The 22,827-nt window shown below is 44.0% G+C and overlaps 2 protein-coding genes across 14 annotated transcripts in view; one reads left to right on the top strand and one right to left on the bottom strand.

The window, feature by feature from the left end:
• The window catches only part of LOC110536807 (RNA binding protein fox-1 homolog 1-like), a 15,507-nt gene extending 6,772 nt beyond the window's left edge, over positions 1–8,735 (bottom strand). For 3 of the 13 annotated variants that reach the window (XM_021622501.2, XM_021622528.2, XM_021622551.2), the window contains exons 1-2: positions 8,288–8,732; positions 3,617–3,853 (exon numbers count right to left, since the gene is read on the bottom strand). In XM_021622501.2, the coding sequence (XP_021478176.2) occupies positions 3,617–3,853; positions 8,288–8,374 (324 nt within the window). In that variant the 5' untranslated portion in view covers positions 8,375–8,732. Of the gene's footprint in view, positions 1–2,448; positions 2,473–2,620; positions 2,688–3,616; positions 3,854–4,611; positions 4,764–8,287 lie in introns of those variants that run through there. The other 10 variants (XM_021622516.2, XM_021622545.2, XM_021622495.2 and 7 more) reach the window with 9 other exon arrangements.
• A 432-nt stretch (positions 8,736–9,167) lies between these two features.
• LOC110536796 (40S ribosomal protein S9) lies at positions 9,168–11,764 on the top strand. The gene is made up of 5 exons (XM_021622480.2): positions 9,168–9,306; positions 9,940–10,051; positions 10,148–10,270; positions 10,606–10,792; positions 11,531–11,764. Exons 2-5 carry the CDS (start codon positions 9,955–9,957, stop codon positions 11,706–11,708), a joined length of 585 nt encoding a protein of 194 aa, XP_021478155.1. The 5' UTR covers positions 9,168–9,306; positions 9,940–9,954; the 3' UTR covers positions 11,709–11,764.
• Positions 11,765–22,827: the final 11,063 nt, after the last annotated feature.

Here is a 22,827-nt window from a genome sequence, read left to right as displayed (position 1 = left end):
GAGGAAAGGATGGGGAGAGGAGGAGGATAGAAGGACAGAGAACAGGAGAAGAAGGAGGAAAGGATGAGGAGAGGAGGAGGATAGAAGGACAGAGAACAGGAGAAGGATATAAAAAAGGTTTCAACGGAAAGGCAGAGAAAGAAGGGGGGAGATTACAGAGGAAACTAAGGACATGTTGCCAATTGGTCCATGCACTTGTACACCTCTGAATAGACAACTAATAAAATTCCATCGATTCCATTCCAGCCATTACAATGAGCCCGTCCTCTTATAGCTCCTGCCACCAGCCTCCTCTGCTGTACACTAACTAAATATTAGGCTACATAGTCATGTTGATTCAGTTATAACAACCAGCCAACACCGAAAGTAACAGCTTCCCCAACAGAAATACTTTGGAGGAACTGTAACTAAATACAATATCATACTGAACATAATTGTGATGAATTATACTTAGAAATTCATAATAACTAGGTAGTTCAGGTGACATAGATTATATAGACACATAAACAGTAAGCCTGCAGGAATACATTTTCATAATATAATCTCATTAAAGTGCCCCCATGCAAAACCATACAGGATATAGTAATGTGCTTCAAAACCAAAACATCCACTATCCCAAAATGCACCACGATGCCAGTGTCTGTCTATTGGTCCTCCAAAAACCAAGGGATTATATGAGTCCAAACAAGAAAATTAAGATGAAAAAAACATTACACAAAAAAATGAGTGAGCGAGAGCAGTGGGGGAGATAGGAGAGAGGGAGATAGCAGTGGGGGAGATAGGAGAGAGGGAGAGAGCAGTTGGGGAGATAGGAGAGAGGGAGATAGCAGTGGGGGAGATAGGAGAGAGGGAGAGAGCAGTGGGGGAGATAGGAGAGAGGGAGATAGCAGTTGGGGAGATAGGAGAGAGGGAGAGAGCAGTGGGGGAGATAGGAGAGAGGGAGAGAGCAGTTGGGGAGATAGGAGAGAGGGAGATAGCAGTGGGGGAGATAGGAGAGAGGGAGATAGCAGTTGGGGAGATAGGAGAGAGGGAGAGAGCAGTGGGGGAGATAGGAGAGAGGGAGAGAGCAGTTGGGGAGATAGGAGAGAGGGAGAGAGCAGTGGGGGAGATAGGAGAGAGGGAGAGAGCAGTGGGGGAGATAGGAGAGAGGGAGATAGCAGTGGGGGAGATAGGAGAGAGGGAGATAGCAGTTGGGGAGATAGGAGAGAGGGAGAGAGCAGTGGGGGAGATAGGAGAGAGGGAGAGAGCAGTTGGGGAGATAGGAGAGAGGGAGAGAGCAGTGGGGGAGATAGGAGAGAGGGAGAGAGCAGTTGGGGAGATAGGAGAGAGGGAGAGAGCAGTGGGGGAGATAGGAGAGAGGGAGAGAGCAGTGGGGGAGATAGGAGAGAGGGAGATAGCAGTGGGGGAGATAGGAGAGAGGGAGATAGCAGTTGGGGAGATAGGAGAGAGGGAGATAGCAGTGGGGGAGATAGGAAAGAGGGAGATAGCAGTGGGGGAGATAGGAGAGAGGGAGATAGCAGTGGGGGAGATAGGAAAGAGGGAGATAGCAGTGGGGGAGATAGGAGAGAGGGAGATAGCAGTGGGGGAGATAGGAAAGAGGGAGATAGCAGTGGGGGAGATAGGAGAGAGGGAGATAGCAGTGGGGGAGATAGGAAAGAGGGAGATAGCAGTGGGGGAGATAGGAGAGAGGGAGATAGCAGTGGGGGAGATAGGAGAGAGGGAGATAGCAGTGGGGGAGATAGGAGAGAGGGAGATAGCAGTGGGGGAGATAGGAGAGAGGGAGATAGCAGTGGGGGAGATAGGAGAGAGGGAGCAGAGTGCAATGTGAAAGGAAGAATAAAATGGCAAAGAAAAAAATAGCAAAAGTGAAAAATATCTTTAAATTGAAAATCAAAGTGAATGCAGGCTTGAAAGAAGTCAGATAAATATTAATGCAAATCAAAATACAGATCCTAATATGCAGAAATGAAAACAGGTATTATTAGCATTATAATATAGGAAGGCTGATAGAAAGAGATGTGCACAATGTCCTCAGAGCAACGATAAGTAATAAATTAAACAAAAAGATAAAGTGAACAAGGCAGGAACTTGCGCAAAAAGCTTGGGTTGGGGTGAGGAGTGGGAGCTGGGAGGCATAGTGCCGGGCAGGGTCAAAGTTGAATGTTCTAAATGTCAGTTTGGGGTCACGGTGCTGCTTATTTCTGCCAAAGGTTAAAGATCATTACTCAAGATTCCGAGGGGGCATGTATTAATAAGTGGGGTAGAAACAGAGGGAGAGGGATAGAGAGACACATTCACGCAGAGAGAGAGAGAGAGAGAGCGAGACAGCTTCACACAAACACATACAGTACATACAGGCTACTGCTGTGTTGTTATATACTGGCTTCCCATGGCAGCATGGTTCACACAAACACCACCTCCTCATCATCCTCACACACATACACATACCAGAAACATGGGAAGTGGGACAGTGAAGAGAGGGGAGGGGGGAGTGGAAGAAAGGGGTGGGTGGGTTGGGTTGGATGTTGGTGTCATGTCACGATGCAAAATTGATTTCTGAACCTGGCCAATATTTCGGAGGGGGAGGGGTCACCCGTTCGGCCTCCCCCGTTGACCCCACCTCCATGATGTGTGGCGGCGTCTCAACTTTCCCCGAAAATCAGGACGGACCTTGTAAGTCAGGGGCTCTAGTGATGGAATATATAAATGTGGCCATAAAAGTCAGTTATGACATCAGAAAGAGCTGCTGAGGCAGGGAAAAGGACTTCACAGTCACAATGCATTGACCTTGATTCACCATTCACCTCTGTCTTTGTCTAGATTAATAACCTACAGTATATAAAGCCTACCAGGACACTGGACATAAACATACATGTACATGTTTTCCTCATTATAAGTTCAGAAACTAGGCCTTGTTCCTAATGAAATTACATAAGATCCCATCAAATACATGTCATTTTGTGCTGTAGACTATATGAAAATAAATAGTAGGAAATATTGAACCTTGATAACTTACCTAATAACTTATGCCATACAATATACCAAAATACATTTAAATTATAATCTTACATTTAAATACTGTGTTGTTCCATTCTCCTGTGTTTTTAACTTCTCCTTTCTCAACTTTCTTTACCCCGAACCCCTACCAGTAACCTCGGTGCATGATCTTACACAGACATACTGCATGTTAACGGCTTTGGGGTTACCTGCTCTATTTCCAGATAAATGGGAGAGGGAAAGAGAGAGAGAGAGATGGGGGGGATTCACTTTCAAAAATGAATCTCCTCTCAGCTGCCCCTATCTGCTCTGCTGGGTGTCAGAGGAGATTCCCCTACATGGGCACAGGAGTGGAGTTGGGGAGCTAAATATAGAAGTAGGGTCCTCTGTGTGTGTGTGTTCCATTGTACTGACAAAGAATTTCCTCAAACTTTGTATGACATGTTGTTGTTGATTAGAATAAAATCCCCTCCTAGAAATATGTTACAAACAACATGTGATTCCCCCATATACACATAGAGTAGCTACATATCTTGATTACAAAGTATCTCTGTCTCTCTATCTTTCCTGGACACTACTTCTATAGTCCCACACCTCCAGTCTATCATGTTGTTCTTACCGTGCTAATGGCTGCCAGAGTGTCAGCCCCTTCGTGTTGCGGGCCCTGATAGACTCTGAGCTGGTGATGCTCCTGGTACTCTGAGTTGGGGTGGGCGGAACTATAGTCTAGAGGAGGAAGTCTGCCTGCCGGTGTGGGAGGAGCTTGTCCTGGTGGAGGGTATGAGGGAGGCTGGGCATAGACCTGTGGGAGGGTGGGGTCACCACTGCCGGGGCAGGCCTCCTGCCCAGGGCCTCCCTGGGATTGAATGAGAGAAGAGAATCAGTCAATAATCAATCAAAATAACATTGTCATAGTATCTATCCAACCTAGCTGTAGGATAAACCATATTGAAATTGTAATAGTGGTTGACACTTATTATAAGAAACAAAATAATCAATTACTATCACCAGATTATTCATGAATTACATTAAAAATATACCTTTTTGATTCACAGCATACTGCCCATAGAATAATCTCTAATGTAAGCACAAAGACCTCGGGCTTCATAAAAGTCATAAAAGTCAAAAACTCTTCATAAGAGTCGTTGAGTCTAAAATATCACCTGGGTAATGTCTAATGGTTGAGTGGTGCTGGGCAGTTTAGATTTGCACAGCTGGTACAAAACTAGAGGACCTTAAGAAAGATCCACACAACAGACTCATACCTACAGTACAGCTCACTATGATACGTATACTATTCCTTTTGAGTATTCATTCAGGATTCAGCATCCTTTGGAAAAGAGTATCTGGCAAATATCCAATAGTTTACCACTTATGCCAACTTAATTGTAATGAAAAATCAACTCAGCACAAAACTGATCTCAGACTAATACCTTCAACATCATCATCATCATCTAATCAATGTACCAAATCCATTCCAATCCATTGATTCTTCAATGTACCAAAAATAAACAGCAAGAAAGCAGAGTTCACACAGTGACGTGACCAGTTGTCACACAATGAAAAGTGATAGTGGTGACACAGACACAACAGGAGAATAGATGATTGTCTTACCCTGTCACTGCATATCTGATTCTCTGGTACATTGTCCAACAACTTCCACATGTTTTAATGCCGGCTTCCACCCGCCCACTACACCATAAGTTCTACTTAACCACCAATCACATGACAGGAGTGCTGGGGGGAGGTGGAGCTGTGGGGGCTATGCCAGCTGTGGTCATTTGTACCTGTCAATCCCTTTTAACCACCCCCCCTCCGCACAGAAACACACTAAAAACTTAGGAGCTACACAAAATGTGTAATTTCTACATTAAAAGCTAATACTGTAGCCGTACTTCAACTTGCCTACTAAAAGGCCACCTCTAAGAATACTATCCTTATTATTACCCTGTAATTGCTGACGTACTGCCTTTTAAATATTCCTATGCCTTGTAAATATTCATATCATTCCAATATCTTCTTTTTGACCAGACTCTTTGAAGAGACAAAAGCAGGCAGGAAATATTTGGGTAGTTTTATATCTTTCACATTAAAACACAGTAATAAACTCTTATATCTCTACTCTGAAACCGACCAGCGGTCAACCAGAAGATTGGCAGAGCCATTAGAAGATTTTTATGTTGTCCTTTACAGTTGTAAACATAGTAAGTGTCAAGGCCTATATATCAGACTGGCTGTAATTTAATACAGATTCATGTTGTTCTCTCCAACCTCTTCTCCTCCTCCTCCCCCTCTATCTGTCCATCAGCTGTTGCACTCATCGAATGGGTGAGATAGGACTGATGGTGAAATTGAAGAGGGCGAAGTGGAGGAAAGGTATGAAAGCTGATCTGATCATTAAACCTGATTCTGATACGTAACGCAGGGAGAGTGTCCTACATTCTCATAGGTCTAAGAAGACAGTGTGGCTACTGCAGGTAAAACCACAGCATCAAAGGCCTTACTATACTAAGATATGAACTAACACTCACACTTGTCTTTTCCTACTAGCACTGACTTTGCTGATAACTTCATTTATTGAGGAACAACGTAGTTGCTATAACTGTGATGTGTGGTTGTCCCACCTTGCTATCTTAAGATGAATGAACTCACTGTAAGTCACTCTGGATAAGAGCATCTGCTAAATGACTAACATGTAAATGTAATGTTAAATATAAGATATACTATCTTAGTTCACTAGGAGTGGAAAAGGAACACCTTGTCTGTGTAGGTCTCAGATTCTTCCTATCAAACATCAGGGGTTTCAGTACAAAGTACACAATTTCTCTTGACAGACCACACAGGTGTTCCTCCTATACCTCTGAATTCTTACTTTAGAAATTCCACCGGGAGATGGTCAGGAGTGAGACTGATACCATCTTGAATGTATTAGGTCTCTAGAATAGATTTACAGGCATATCATTTACAAGGTTGGTCATTTAGCACATCATCTTACATATAGTGCTTTCAAATGGGCCAAAACAACAACCATGTAAAAAATCAGAGTAAAACCTTTAAAGATAACATGTTTTTACATGTACTACTCTGCATCCTGTCTGCTGATATTGGAAGGCATGTGTGTTGTATATCTGGGTTTATTCCAGGGTTGACGCATAATCATTCAGAAACTGTCCTTTTAGCTTTCACATGGCAGATCCTGGCAATCAGTACACACAGTCACTATGTTAGAGGACATGTCAACACCGACACACATGCCTGTATTGTGTCCCCCCCCGCCCCACCTCACCCCCCAATATCTGACCTTCCCAAGCTCACACCATACATGGAGAGTGTCTGACAGGGGGAGATAATAGAATCTATTTGATACTAGCACTGGCCACCTTCACACACTCTCTCTCTCTCTCTTTGTCTCCCACTCCCAGTACAGTATTACATTGTCAACAAACAAACATTATACACAGTATCTCTCCATGTGTCTCAACTTTATTCCTTGCAGTCTTTTTTTGATTGCCATTTGTTCCCCTCTGTCCTTCCTCCCCCTATTCAGCTGTCAGGACTCAGGGTCAAAGGTCACCGGCTCTGAGACAGGTGGTTGCTAGGACAGCTGCTGGAGGATTTACACTCCGAAGATGACAGGAAACTGCTGATGTGCCCTTTAAGAGAGCTCATAAAGCAGGGGATACAAACGCACAGACAAAAACACTCACACACCCTATGGTCTACTCTATTCAGTATGTTTACACTGAGTGTACAAAACATCTTTCCATGACATAGACTGACCAGGTGAATCCAGGTGAAAGCTATGCTACCTTATTGATGTCACCTGTTAAAACCACTTAAGTCAGGGTAAATGAAGGGAAGAAGACAGGACAAAGAATGATTTGTAAGCCTTGGGACAACTGAGACATGGATTGTGTCAGTGTGCCATTCAGAGGGAGAATGGGCAAGACCAAATATTTAATAACGGGGTATGGTAGTAGGTGCCAGACGCACAGGTTTGAGTGGGTCAAGAATCGCAACGCAGCTGGATTTCACGCTCAACAGTTTCCCATGTGTATCAAGAATGGTCGACCACCCAAAACACATCCAGCCAATTTGGTACAACTGTGGGAAGCACGGGAGTCAACATGGGCCAACATCCCTGTGGAATGCTTTTGACACCTTGTAGCGTCCATGCCCCGACAAATTGAGGCTGTTCTGAGGGAAAAGGGGGGTGCAACTCAATATTAGGAAGGTGTTCTTAATGATTTGTACACTTAGTGTATATTACATACAGTACAGTAATATGGAACAGGTAATATGATCATAAACACAGATCGTCAGACATTTTACTCCGCTGGTATGTTCTGATCATAGCACAGTACACTGGTCTTCATCCCCTACTTAGGCTACACACTATCAGGATATCAGTGTCCCCCTTATCTGCATGACATGGGAGCCTTCTCTCTCTGTGTTAATCTACTTTTCAAGGAACAGGCTAAAAATACAGGGGCTGTGACACAGAGAGACAAGGAAGACAGATTCCAGACACACATCATATCTGTGCTGGCATTCACCAACGGGTTGTCAGGGACTCTGTCAAACACACACACACACACACACACACACACACACACACACACACACACACACACACACACACACACACACACCTCTGCTGGCACCACTGAGACCTGCAGATTAAATATAACTGCCAGTGTGTCATTGCAATTAAAACAAATGGGTTTGGCCCTATCAACAGTATATCTCATGACACAAATCTACACTGGCAACCAGTTGCTGTGAACAACCACGTCATTAAGCTGTGAACTACTCTGAACTAAACATCATAATTTGGATTATTTTGAAATCTAGTTCAATAAACCACTTTGCTATCATCACCATGACAAACACAAACAGTATCATTTCTAGTGTGTAATACTGGGCCTGAATAGATTTAATCTGAATGTCCCTTTCCATTTCACAAACAGGCCCTCCAACCTGTTGTTTGTGTCATGATGACATGTCATTCCCCGGGCCAGTGATTCAGCATATCCAGTGACTCAAAACCAAACTATCTCAATGACGCTTGAGATGAGAGCCATGTATACAGAATTCAATGGGGGCCCATGTTCACACCAACAGCTATGCAGGATAGTTTGCCCATCTCTGTATGTGGCTCTGGGTCTACTGACAGAGTACTAAGAAAGACATCCAATGCTACACACCCGGCCTAAAACATGGTAGGAACCAGGAGAGAGAAGGAAAAGGCAAACAGAGGGATTGAGAGACAGAGACAGAGGTAGATTACCTGTACTAGGCTGGGGTAACATTGGGCACCCTGGGGATAGACGGGCAGTCCGTAAGGCTGAAGAATCATTGTAGGAGAAGAGAGCATGGTGCATAGCCCGAAAACCACCAGGACAGAGGGAACGGTGGGGAGATGGGAGGACAAGAGAGGGTGAAGGGGGAAAGGGAGAGAATGGTATGCTCAGAGGAGATGAAAAAAACAAGGCAGGAAAATCTAAGAAGTTTGAGTAGAATCCAAGTGATGAAAACACAGAAGGTCCAAGTGAATGAGAGGAAGAGCTGTAAAGTCAGAAGGATAACTGTCAACAGTCAACCTCTCAGCTTAAAACAATTAAAACAAACTCCCTGAACTAAGAAACAGTCAGCCTGTCTAGATAGGAAGACAGGAAGTGGCAGAGAAGTTAGAAATAACACTGCTGTGTGTCTGTCAGCCTGTCAGTTGGTCGGCCTGACAGACAGAAACACATGTAAAGGGTCCCGTTTCAGGGTGTTAGAAATAGTCCCTCTCTCTCTCTCGCTCTTTCTCTCTGCCACCTCCAACCCCCCCCCCCAAGCCACCACTGTCGGAGATTAGTGACAGCTGGGTCTCTTACACTTACACACACACACACACACACACAGCCCCTACATAGGATCCCGGGCTAATACACATAACGTTACACGTTTTTTTTTCGTTTTTTTTAAACAATGTTCAATAACCAAACAGCGGCCTACACAACAGCTCACAAAATAATACATGGCATACCTAGGTGATCCAACGTTCATTCCGTGTAGTACACTAGACTAGATAGTTGTTTGAAAAGTTAGTTGTTCTTGTTCAGCAAGTAAACAGAAACGGTTTTAGTTTGACGAACAAAGCTGTAGTTGTAAAGTTGAACAACAGATGGAGGTATTTCACCAACTGCTGCTTTGAAGTGGTGTCGTCACATATTTTTGGGAAATGTAGTTCGCGGGATCCATATAAATATTGGAGAGATCCAACTTGACTTCCTCTTTATCGTACTGGCCTGTGGGAGACAGGTAATAGCGTATTATGCTCTTTAGTCTGTCTTGTTTTTCCATAGAAGTAGGGTCGCAATGTTGAGAAGTAATGTATTTATACGTTTAGTTGTGCAGTTCGTTTACACCGACCAACATCTTTTGTATATTTTTGGCTTAACTTCTGCCTTATTCGGTCATGTCAGTCGTCCACGCACTGTACAACGTGGTTAGCACGCTAACGTTAGCTAGCTAGTAAGAGTGAGCTAGCGCCGGCACGTTACTGTGCTGTAGTCATCTCTGCATCTTAAAAGCTTTACCCTTTATCAAACTACATTTACAATTTAAAGTTGTGTAGGTTGGGAAACCAATTCCTTAATATAAATGTTATTTGACGCTAGTTAAATGGCTAACACGTTTCCACTTGGTTTCGCCAGCCAAATTACGGAGTACCACTATCGGAGCCTGTCAGTGAACCGACCCTGATCCATACAATTAAATGTACTTGTATTTTGATAATAGCGTAACTGTCTTATGTTAAACATGTTAAGTATTAATGGGTGTATGACTTAAGATGGTCTGCAGAAAAATTAACATGGGTTGGAATTCAGTATAATCACTTGTGTAATCGAAATGTTGGAACTGAACAGCCATATCAATTATTATATTCCTCAGGCACTTTGATCCACCATGCCCGTTGCCAGGAGTTGGGTTTGTCGCAAGACTTACGTGACACCCCGCCGCCCCTTCGAGAAGTCTCGTCTCGACCAGGAGCTTAAACTTATCGGTATGTGTGCAAATAGCAGGTTTTTGGTTTATATTGAATCTGCTGGTCTCTAAATACCGTGTCATTTTTTTCATTAAATTAACTTTAATCTCTCAGGGGAGTATGGTCTGAGAAACAAGCGTGAGGTGTGGAGGGTGAAGTTCACCCTGGCCAAGATCCGCAAGGCCGCCAGAGAGCTGCTCACTCTGGATGAGAAGGACCCCAAGCGTCTTTTTGAAGGTACACCACAGCTAGATTGTTCTCTGAACTATATTTTGACTGTAGAAGTCCTTTGAGCTGTTAGCTAGTGCGATATCGGCCAATGATTTAAATATTCGATATTCAGATTGTCTGTGTTGTCAAGAATTCCTCGTGAATGAGGCCGTCAGTCAGATTTCCAGATGCCTTAAATCGGGAGTATTCAGATTTTACCTTAAGAGGTCCAGATTACTGCTGGTTCTACCTGAATTAATTGCACCCACCTGGGGTTTCAGGTCTCAATCAGTCCCTGATTAGGGCCAGTTTAACGGGCCCTACTTTGATCAGTGACTGAATTGCTGCATCCTGTCTCCTAGGTAATGCCCTGCTCAGGCGTCTGGTGAGGATCGGTGTGCTGGATGAGGGCAAGATGAAGCTCGATTACATCCTGGGCCTGAAGGTGGAGGACTTCTTGGAGAGGAGGCTCCAGACTCAGGTTTTCAAGTTGGGCCTTGCTAAGAGCATCCACCATGCCCGCGTTCTCATCCGCCAGAGGCACATCCGGTAAGCTGTTGATGTTCACTAGATGGCCATGCTAGAAAGGACAAGTCGATAGATCATTACATAGGTCTGTTATTTTAAATAGGCTCTGATGAACTTGAGTGGTTGTTAAACCATTTGTAACATGTACATTTCTAAAATTCTCTCGCCTATATTAACTGTTCAGGTAACTGAGGTGAAACTGCACAACTCACGAGTTACTTTCTCAATCCTTAGAGGGCCTCACAAACGATAGCTCACCCCTGAGTATGGTTTAACATTTCAGCAAGGTCAATTCGGTAACAAACCGTATACCTTGTCAATGACTGCCCAGGGCCAATCCTGCCCATCAAGAGTAGGCAAACCAGTTTCAGCAAGGTCAATGCAGTAACAGGCTGTGTGCCTCGTCTATAAGCCTGCCCAGAGCCAAGTGAGAGGCAGACTGCTACGGTCTTATTTGCTGACAGGTAATGTATGGAGGATTGCACCTCAAGCAGATGTGGACCAATGGTCACAGCAAACTGTCAAGTGTATTTGACTTGTCAGGCAATTGCATGGTCTTCAATTTAGTTTGGTTAGAGTACTTATCCTCATCAGGCAGGCCGATGATTACAATTCATATGCAGACTTCCTGTGGTGTCAAGAATTCCTCGTGAATGAGGCCTGTCATTGATGCCAAATTATTCCCATGTAGATGGTTATTTGTCTATGATATTAAGTGGGGAGGAACAAACCACTCATTGAGATCTCCTTTCTCTCCAGTGTGCGCAAGCAGGTGGTCAACATCCCCTCCTTCGTGGTGCGCCTGGACAGCCAGAAGCACATTGACTTCTCCCTGCGTTCACCATACGGTGGCGGACGCCCCGGCCGTGTCAAGAGAAAGAATGCCAAGAAGGGCCAGGGTGGTGCTGGGGGAGCTGATGAGGAAGAGGAGGATTAAAATGGAGGCTGACTGACACTTCCTGTTTTTCAATAATAAAAACATTTGACCACAAATTTAAGTGATCATTTTTACTTGATATGTGGTGGAAACTAAGCTAGGTAAGGTCTCTGCACAATGATTGACTTCATGTAATGGCTACATTAATTTTGACTTTTGCTCAGTTGGCTATGGGAGTGACTAAACAGGTGTAGAGTAGACAAACTAAACTGCTTGCTTATGGGGTGTTCCCAACAGTGGAGAGAAATAAATTAAAAGTAAACCTGGCTAACCATAACTTGACTAGAGACATGGTACCAGGTTGTGTGGGGGTATTAAGGAATTTAAGTAGATGGTAAGTGACTAGGCAATGGGATGAATGGTGAGAAGTCAAGAGGACAAAAGGTGAATGCAGATCATCTATAGCTATTGGGGCGGCAGGGTAGCCTAGTGGTTAGAGCGTTGGCCTGACTGCAGTTCTACGTTGTAACCGACCTAATGGCCACTGGCATGCCGGAGAAGTGTGCCCTTCATGGATGAATTCCGGTTTCAACTGTACCGGGCAGACGGCGTCATGTGGGTGAGCGGTTTGCTGATGTCAAGTTGTGAGCTGTGCCCCATGATGGTGGTGGGGTTATGGTATGGGCAGGCATAAACTGGAAAAATGAACTCAATTGCATTTTATACATGGCAATTTGAATGCACAGATACCATGAGGCCCATTCATTGTGTTCAGTTTTTTTACCATCGGGATCCAACATAAGCTTGTTTTATGCCATTGTAACTAATGTTAAACATTTCATATTATGGATATTTGTTCCTTGCATCCATAGCTGTCTGAATGAGTTTACATTTCTCCAGCCCCATAAAGGAGTGGGGGGATGACTGCCTTATCATTTTAACTGCAGATTGGCCTAAATTTCAAGTGTCAAATTTATGAATCATCAATCTAACTAGGCTGTATGATAAAACATGCATTTTACCTACATTTCTTCCCCATGAATCCACAATCTTATTGGAGTGTTATGGCAGACAAAGCACTTAGCCTGTGCTATTTGCTTATTCTTGAGACAGCCTACAGGGAGGTCAGATCTGGTAGTGTGGTGCCGGGACAACCTCAGCAAGACAAAGGAGCTGATCGTGGACTACAGGAAATGGAGGGCTGAGCATTCCCCCGTGCACATTGTTGTGGAGCAGGTCGAGAGCTTCAAGTTCCTTGGTGTCTACACACACGTTTAGATTTGGCATGGGCCCTCAGAACCTCAAAGTCCTACAGCTGCACCATTGAGAGCCTCTTGACTGGCTGCATCACCACTTGGTATGGGTACTGCTCAGCATCCAACCGCAAGACGCTCGAGAGTAGTGCTTATGGTCCAGTACATAACTTGGGCTGAGCTCCCTGCCATCCAGGACCTCTAACCCAGGCGGTGTCAGAAGGCCCTAAAAATTAAGACTCCAGCCACCCAAGACAGTTCTGATAACATGGAGAACTGATGCACCAAGTCTGGAACCAATATGACACTGCACAGCTCCTACCCACCTGCTAGTTAACCAATTATTGTTTTTACCTTTAACTAGGCAAGTCAGTTAAGAACAAATTCTTATTTTCAATGACGTCCTAGGAACAGCGGGTTCAAATCAAATTTTATTTGTCACATACACATGGTTAGCAGATGTTAATGCGAGTGTAGCGAAATGCTTGTGCTTCTAGTTCCGACAATGCAGTAATAACAAGTAATCTAACTAACAATTCCAAAACAACTGTCTTGTACACAGTGTAAGGGGATAAAGAATATGTACATAAGGATATATGAATGAGTGATGATGGTACAGAGCAGCATAGGCAAGATACAGTAGATGGTATTGAGTACAGTATATACATATGAGACAAGTATGTAAACAAAGTGGCATAGTTAAAGTGGCTAGTGATTCATGTATTACATAAGAATACAGTCGATGATATAGAGTACAGTATATACGTATGCATATGAGATGAATAATGTAGGGTAAGTAACATTATATAAGGTAGCATTGTTTAAAGTGGCTAGTGATATATTTACATCATTTCCCATCAATTCCCATTATTAAAGTGGCTGGAGTTGAGTCAGTGTCAGTGTGTTGGCAGCAGCCACTCAATGTTAGTGGTGGCTGTTTAACAGTCTGATGGCCTTGAGATAGAAGCTGTTTTTCAGTCTCTCGGTCCCAGCTTTGATGCACCTGTACTGACCTCGCCTTCTGGATGATAGCGGGGTGAACAGGCAGTGGCTCGGGTGGTTGATGTCCTTGATGATCTTTATGGCCTTCCTGTGACATCGGGTGGTGTAGGTGTCCTGGAGGGCAGGTAGTTTGCCCCCGGTGATGCGTTGTGCAGACCTCACTACCGGAGCCCGACCACTGCGGAGCAGTTGCCGTACCAGGCGGTGATACAGCCCGACAGGATGCTCTCGATTGTGCATCTGTAGAAGTTTGTGAGTGCTTTTGGTGACAAGCCAAATTTCTTCAGCCTCCTGAGGTTGAAGAGGCGCTGCTGCGCCTTCTTCACAATGCTGTCTGTGTGAGTGGACCAATTCAGTTTGTCTGTGATGTGTATGCCGAGGAACTTAAAACTTGCTACCCTCTGTGTTAACTGCCTTGTTCAGGGGCAGGGGCAGAACAGATTTGTACCTTGTCAGCTCTGGGATTCAAACTTGCAACCTTTCAACGCTACTGGTGACAAGCATGTGTAATTTTTTTAGACATGTTAGGATGTGCATCTCTGTTCAAAGGATGTAGCTAAACTTCTAGAGTAAACGTACTCACGTTTAAAATCAGGCCGACATTCAATATAGTTAACAATCCCTGGAACAAATATTCAAGCACAGTGATGATTTGGTAAATCCCATTTCCTACTACCGCAACAACGTGTCAATCACAACCAAAACCCCGCCCATGGACACTGCCCACTCCATAAATGAAGGCAGTACACTTAAAAAATAATCAATAATTCTGCTTGAAATGGTTTGGAATTTTACATTAATATAGAGAACCCATTGATTCTTGAGGAATATTACTTAATTTCTCATAAGCTTTGTTCAGCTGTCATACCCAATGATACAGTATACACTGAACAGAAATATAAATCAATATGTAAAGTGTTGGTCCCGTGTTTCATGAGCTGAAATTAAAGATCCCTGAAATGTTCCAAATGCTTTTCTATCAAATTTTGTGCACACAGTTGTTTATATCCGTTAGTGAGCATTTCTCCTTTACCAAGAAAATCCATCCATCTGACAGTTGTGGCATATCAAGAAGCTGATTAAACAACTTTATCGTAACACAGGTGCACCTTTTTCTGGGGACAATAAAAGGCCACTCTAAATATTTGTCACACAACACAATGCCACAGATACCTCAAGTCTTGAGGGAGTGTGCAACTGGCATGCTGACTGCAGAAATGTTCAATTGAGCTTTTGCCAGAGAATTGAATGTTCATTTCTCTACCATAAGCTGCCTCCAACATAGATTTAGAGAATTTGGCAGTATGTCCAACAGGCCTCACAACCGCAGACCACATGTTGCCAGGCCAGCCCAGGACCTCACCTGCGGGATTGTCTGAGACCAGCTCATTAAACTTTTTTGTTTGTTGCAAACCTTAGACTTTCTGCACAAACTGTTAGAAACCGTCTCAGGGAAGATCATCTGCGTGCTTCATGATGTATAATAGGCCTATCTGCTCTGCTCTGAAGGTTCATTGTAAGTGAAATGTGTGTGGGTGTTATTGTTGCTGTAGGTCCTCCAGTGAAGCAAGAGCAGCTGGCGGTGAGACATTAGTGATGGGGGGGAAGAAATCCATGCAGTTACATACGAGATATTATTTTTGACGATATGTTGTATCGTTTTGACAATATCGCAATGATTTTTTTGCACTGGTTGGCTGTATCTGCAACACAACTCCAGTATTTTTTCTTCATAACGTGTTCATCTTCTTTTTAAATCCGGAGCCGATTTGTTTTCAGCACTTACTTCCATGACTGATTACAACTTGTGTTCTCAATGGCGGTCCCTTTGCAGCAGACATATGGTGAGCAGTATGTTTGGAACATCGAATCGCAAAAAAATCACATTATCGAATCGCAATACATATTGTATCAGCTCCAAAGTATCGTGATATTATCTTATCGTGAGGTCCCTGGCAATTCCCAGCCCTAAGAGACATTATTCAAAATGTACAAATGATATACAGTTGAAGTCGGAACCTTACATACACTTCGGTTGGAGTCATTAAAACTCGTTTTTCAACCACTCCACAATTTTCTTGTTAACAAACTATAGTTTTGGCAAGTCGGTTAGGACATCTACTTTGTGCAAGTCATTTTTCCAACAATTGTTTACAGACAGATTATTTCATTTATAACGTACTGTATCAGAATTCCAGTGGGTCAGAAGTTTACATACACTAAGTTGACTGTGCCTTTAAGCAGCTTGGAAAATTCCAGAAAATGATGTCATGGCTTTAGAAGTTTCTGATAGGCTAATTCACAATATTTGAGTCAATTGGTGGTGTACCTGTGGATGTATTTCAAGGCCTACCTTCAAACTCAGTGACTCTTTGCTTGACATCATGGGAAAATCAAAAGAAATCAGCCAAGACCCCAGAAAAAAAATTGTAGACCTCCCCAAGTCTGGTTCATCCTTGGGAGAAATTTCCAAACGCCTGAAGGTACCACATTCACCTGTACAAACAATAGTTCCCAAGTATAAACACCATGGGACCACGCAGCTGTCATACTGCTTAGGAATGAGACACGTTCTGTCTCCTAGAGATGAACATACTTTGGTGCGAAAAGTGCAAATCAATCCCAGAACAACAGCAAGCAAAAGACCTTGTGAAGATGCTGGAGGAAACAGGTACAAAAGTATCTATATCCACAGTAAATTGAGTCCTATATCGACATAACCTGAAAGGCCGCTCAGCAAGAAAGAAGCCACTGCTCCAAAACCGCCATAAAAAAGCCAGTCTACCATTAGCAACTGCACATGGGAGGACATTTTTGGGAGAAATGTCCTCTGGTCTGATGAAACAAAAATAGAACTGTTTGGCCATAATTGTTGTTATGTTTGGAGGAAAAAGTTGGAGGCTTGCACGCTGAAGAACACCATCCAAACCGTGAAGCACGGGGGTGGCAGCATCGTGTTTTGGGGGTGCTTTGCTACAGGAGGGACTGGTGCACTTCACAAAATAGATGGCATTGTGAGGTAGGAAAATGATGTGGATATATTGAAGCAACATCTCAAGACATCAGTCAGGAAGTTAAAGCTTGGTCGCAAACGGGTCTTCCAAATGTACAATGACCCCAAGCATACTTCCAAAGTTGTGGCAAATGGCTTAAGGACAACAAAGTCAAGGTATTGGAGTGGCCATCACAAAGCCCTGACCTCAATCCCATAGAAAATTTGTGGGCAGAACTGAAAAATTGTGTGCGAGCAAGGAGGCCTACAAACCTGACTCAGTTACACCAGCTCTGTCAGGAGGAATGGGCCAAAATTCACCCAACTTATTGTGGGAAACTTGTGGAAGGCTATCCGAAACGTTTGACCCAAGTTAAACAATTTTAAAGGCAATGTTACCAAATACTAATTGAGTGTATGTAAACTTCTGACCCACTGGGAATGTGATGAAAGAAATAAAAGCTGAAAAATCATTCTCTCTACTATTATTCTGACATTTCACATTCTTAAAATAAAGTGGTGATCCTAAGTGACCTAAGACAGGGAATTTTTACTAGGATTAAATGTCAGGAATTGTGAAAAACTAAGTTTAAATGTATTTGGCTAAGGTGTATGTAAACTTCTGTATGTGACATACAGAACTTAACTATATGCACTTGTTAATGCATACACAATCACCTCACATATAGGTTACGTTTTCCCGAGGCTTTCAGCAATATCTAAAAGGCCTCGGTTCCACACATTTCTACTGCATTGGGCTAAATCAGGGTCACATAATGTTTCTTGGTAGTCTTAAACAAATCTCCTTTGAAACTAAAATACACACCCCATACACATGGTAATGGGCTTAAAAAACAAAGACCCCTGTACCATGTCACGTAGGAGTTGAAATGTATTACATTCTGACATTGCATGCCATTATGTTATTTTTATTTAAATTAATTCTGAAAAATATGAATAACAATCCAGGGCTACTGTTGTAGTTAATTATGTTGCCTTCACATTCACAACATGGCCCTGTGACCCCTGTCTTTGCAGGACACTTTGGCGGTGGTGTCCAGTCCTACTTCATGTTCCTGCGCTTCCTGGTGGTGCTCAACTTCCTGTTGTTTTTGCTGATTGCTGGGTTCGTCCTCATCCCCAGTATCATGTTCAGATCCACCAGCACCAGTAACATGACAGTGGACAGCACTGGTAAGGCCAGCATTGGAGGATGTATTTTCAAACCAGGCCTATGATTGGTTAACGGGTCATGGCATTGGAGTGACATTCACCATCTCTATTCCAGTCCAGTCTATTAACATTATTCTGTGTATCTCCAATATAAAACAATATCTTCTCACTGTTCCCTGTAGCAGTATCATAGCAACAGATCTGCCTTAAGAGGATGGGCTTTTAATTGAATTGAGGGATTGAAACTGCAAATATTGCAGCAGTTGTTACTGGTATTCTCTCACGGGTTTGAGAATGGAGTCCCTAACAAATTAGCAGATTATGGAACTGAGGTATTCGGTGGGAAACATGATCAAATGTGACCTTGGCTTATCTTCAAACAGCTGAGAATATGTGTGGTGTGTGTCTCAGGTCTAGAGGAGTGTAGGGTCTATGATCCAAATCTTCAAGGTCTGGTGGTGTTTTACCAGTACTTCCTGGACTTACTCTCTGGAACGGTGAGAAAACACAACGTGTAATCTAGTCCTGTGTACCACTGGTTATAGATATACTGAATACAGCAGAGAACAATACTTCTCTGAAGTTCATTATGCTTCAACGCCATACAACACTCCTTCCATGGCCTCCAACTGCTTTTAAATGCTAAGTACATGCTCTTCAACCGATTGCTGCCCACATCCTTGCTCCCGACTAGCATCACTACTCTGGACGGTTCAGACCTAGAATATGTGGACAACTACAAATACCTAGGTGTCTGGTTAGACTGTAAACTCTCCTTCCAGACTCACATTAAGCATCTCCAATCCAAAATTAAATCTAGAATCGGCTTCCTATTTCGCAACAAAGCCTCCTTCACTCATGCCGCCAAACATACCCTCATAAAACTGACTATCCCACCGATCCTTGACTTCGGCGATGTCATTTACAAAATAGCCCCCAACACTCACTCTACTCAGCAAACTGGATGTAGTCTATCACAGTGCCATCTGTTTTATCACTAAAGCCCCATATACTACCCACCACTGCGACCTGTATGCTCTCGTTGGCTGGCCCTCACAACATATCCGTCACCAAACCCACTGGCTCCAGGTCATCTATAAGTCTTTGCTAGGTAAAGCCCCACCTTATCTCAGCTCACTGGTCACCATAGCAACACCCGCCCATAGCACACATATTTCACTGGTCATCCCCAAAGCCAACACTTCCTTTGGCCGCCTTTCCTTCCAGTTGTCTGCTGCCAATGACTGGAACGAATTGCAAAAATCTCTGAAACCGGAGTCTTATATATATATATATATATATACTGCTCAAAAAAATAAAGGGAACACTTAAACACAATGTAACTCCAAGTCAATCACACTTCTTTGAAATCAAACTGTCCACTTAGGAAGCAACACTGATTGACAATACATTTCACATGCTGTTGTGGTCAGAAACAGACTCCATGAGGGTGGTATGAGGGCCCGACATCCACAGGTGGAGGTTGTACTTGCAGCCCAACACCGTGCAGGACGTTTGGCATTTGCCAGAGAACACCAAGATTGGCAAATTCGCCACTGGCGCCCTGTGCTCTTCACAGATGAAAGCAGGTTCACACTGAGCACATGTGACAGACGTGACAGTCTGGAGACGCCGTGGAGAACGTTCTGCTGCCTGCAACATCCTCCAGCATGACCGGTTTGGCGGTGGGTCAGTCATGGTGTGGGGTGGCATTTCTTTGGGGGGCCGCCAGAGGTAGCCTGACTGCCATTAGGTACCGAGATGAGATCCTCAGACCCCTTGTGAGACCATATGCTGGTGCAGTTGGCCCTGGGTTCCTCCTAATGCAAGACAATGCTAGACCTCGTGGCTGGAGTGTGTCAGCAGTTCCTGCAAGAGGAAGGCATTGATGCTATAGACTGGCCCACCCGTTCCCCAGACCTGAATCCAATTGAGCACATCTGGGACATCATGTCTCACTCCATCCACCGCTTACACCACAGACTGTCCAGGAGTTGGCAGGAGCATGCCCAGGCGTTGTAGGGAGGTCATACAGGCACGTGGAGGCCACACACACTACGGAGCCTCATTTTTTATTTATTTTTTATAAAAAAATATATTTTACCCCTTTTTCTCCCCAATTTCGTGGTATCCAATTGTTGTAGTAGCTACTATCTTGTCTCATTGCTACAACTCCCGTACGGGCTCGGGAGAGACGAAGGCTGAATGTCATGCGTCCTCCGATACACAACCCAACCAGCCGTACTGCTTCTTAACACAGCGTGCATCCAACCCGGAAGCCAGCTGCACCAATGTGTCGGAGGCTACACCGTGCACCTGGCAACCTTGGCTAGCGCGCACTGTGGCGGGCCGGGTGCGCGATGAGACAAGGAGATCCCTACCGACCAATCCCTCCCTAACCCGGACGACGCTAGGCCAATTGTGCGTCGCCCCACGGACCTCCCGGTCGCGGCCGGTTACGACAGACTCTGATGGCACAGCTGGCGCTGCAGTACAGCGCCCTTAACCACTGCGCCACCCGGGAGGCCCTGGAGCCTCATTTTGACTTGTTTTAAGGACATTAAAGTTGGATCAGCCTGTAGTGTGGTTTTCCACTTTAATTTTGAGTGTGACTCCAAATCCAGACCTCCATGGGTTGATAAATTTGATTTCCATTGATCATTTTTGTGTGATTTTGTTGTCAGCACATTCAACTATGTTTTTTTTTAAAAAGTATTTAACAAGAATATTTCATTCATTCAGATCTAGGATGTGTTATTTTAGTGTTCCCTTTATTTTTTTTGAGCAGTGTGTATATATATATATATATATAATTATTTTTTAAACAATTTTTACCTTTATTTAACTAAGGCAAGTCAGTTAGGAACAAATTCTTATTTTCAATGACGGTCTAGGAACAGTGGGTTAACTGCCTGTTCAGGGGCAGAACGACATCTCCCTCAGTAACTTTAAGCATCAGCTGTCTGAGCAGCTTACCGATCACTGTACCTGTACACAGCCAATCTGTAAATAGCACACCTCATCCCCATATTAATACTTACCCCTCTTTCTCTTTTGCACCCCAGTATCTCTACTTGCACATCATCTGCACATCTATCACTGCAGTATTAATGCTAAATTGTCATTATTTTCACCTCTAGGACCTATGTATTGCCTACCTCCCTACTCTTCTACATTTGCACACACTGTACATAGATGTTTATATTTTTATTTTATGTTGTGTTATTGACTGTATGTTTGTTTGTAACTCTGTGTTGTTGTTTTTTGTTGCACTGCCTTTATCTTGTCCAGGTCGCAGTTGTAAATGAGAACTTGTTCTCAACTGACCTACCTGGTTAAATAAAGGTGAAATAAAAAAATAATGTACAGTCTGTCTGCTTGTGGGTTTGTGTCATTTTGTGAGTTTATGTCAAGTCTGGCACGCTTCTAGTCTCGTAGGCTCCACTCTCACCACTTCCCACCCTCCACCTATCACCCTCTCCCAGGGTTTCATGGAGTACTCCTACATGTTCTATGGTTACTATAACAACACTGTGGCAGAGAGCAGTGGCTTCCACTACAACCTGCCCCTGGCCTACCTCCTCACCTCCGTCTTCTACTTCGCCTTCTGTCTCATCTGCATCATCGCATGGTACCTTCTGGAATGCCCTACACTTCCATCTGCATAGAAATAAAATGGATAGAATGGACATTAACCCTAATGACTTACTGACCCCCCCCCCCCCCCCCCCCCCACACACACACACACACACACACACACCACACCACACCACTCTGATTGGTCCCTTATACAGCATGGGGAGTGCACTTCGCATTGCTGTGGCAACAGGCAGAGGTCCTGCCGGCAGTTACAGCAAGATGGTGTTCACTGGCTGGGACTACGGTTGCCAGGGAGACCTGGCCACCAAACTCAAACAGAAAAGCATCCACTACCAGCTACAGGTAGGAGCTCTGCCTCTTACTGCAGGGTCACTGAAGATGCACTCCTCTTTCCTCCCCTCTAATTTCTCTGTATGATCTCTCCCCTCTATTCCTCCCATCTCCAGTCTCTCTCCCCTCCTCTATCTGTCTCCTCCCTCTGTCAGGTGGACCTGGAGGCTACAGAAAAAGGCTTTGTCTCTAACCTTAGGTCAGACAGTGGGTCTGTGTTCTCTACGCATCAAACTCATGCTCGTCTCCCTCGGTCCTCATAGGAGGAGCTTTCTTTGGCATCTTCAAGGCTACTGTCTTTAGCCAGGTAAGTCAAAAACACAAAGAAACCAAACAAAAACTACTGATTGAATGTTTGTCCTTTCATCCTCTCCATGTCATATTGAGTAGGTACAGGGAGGTGGGTAACTCAACAAATGGGAGGCCCATATCTGCATAGACTCATATGGTCAGCATGGGTTATTTCCATGTGTTCAGATTCCTGTACATAACATTCTGACTGTGTTTGTTGCATAAACATTGCTCTCCTCTGTCTCCCTGTCCTGATATTGTGGTGCTGTGTTACGTAGCAGCTCTAGCCGCAGTCTATGGGAAGAGTGTTGATCTGCTAAAGGCCCAGCTTAAACTGGTAAGTGATGGATGGGGAGAAATCCTACATGACATGATACAAAAAATATATGTTTGAAACAAAACCAAGTCTATGGCCCATACTCAAGCTTAACCTTGTATAACAGTGTGTTCAACTCTAACAGGAGGGATGTGATAAGCAGTTCCTGGTCAAGCAGAATGAAGAGCTGAGTAGAGAGATGGGGGTTCCAACAAGGGACCA

The sequence above is a fragment of the Oncorhynchus mykiss genome, chromosome 2 (assembly GCF_013265735.2).
Source record: "Oncorhynchus mykiss isolate Arlee chromosome 2, USDA_OmykA_1.1, whole genome shotgun sequence".
NCBI classification, from domain to species: domain Eukaryota; kingdom Metazoa; phylum Chordata; class Actinopteri; order Salmoniformes; family Salmonidae; genus Oncorhynchus; species Oncorhynchus mykiss.
The sequence above is the reverse complement of the archived record's forward strand: the minus strand, read 5'-3'. Positions and strand labels throughout refer to the sequence as shown.

Bases quoted from the DNA above. Each gene is read 5' to 3' on its own strand.
- LOC110536796 (XM_021622480.2), top strand. From the start codon at position 9,955: ATGCCCGTTGCCAGGAGTTGGGTTTGTCGCAAGACTTACGTGACACCC. The intron at 10,052-10,147 runs GTATGTGTGCAA...TTAATCTCTCAG, and splicing joins CCAGGAGCTTAAACTTATCG to GGGAGTATGGTCTGAGAAAC. The intron at 10,793-11,530 runs GTAAGCTGTTGA...CTTTCTCTCCAG, and splicing joins ATCCGCCAGAGGCACATCCG to TGTGCGCAAGCAGGTGGTCA.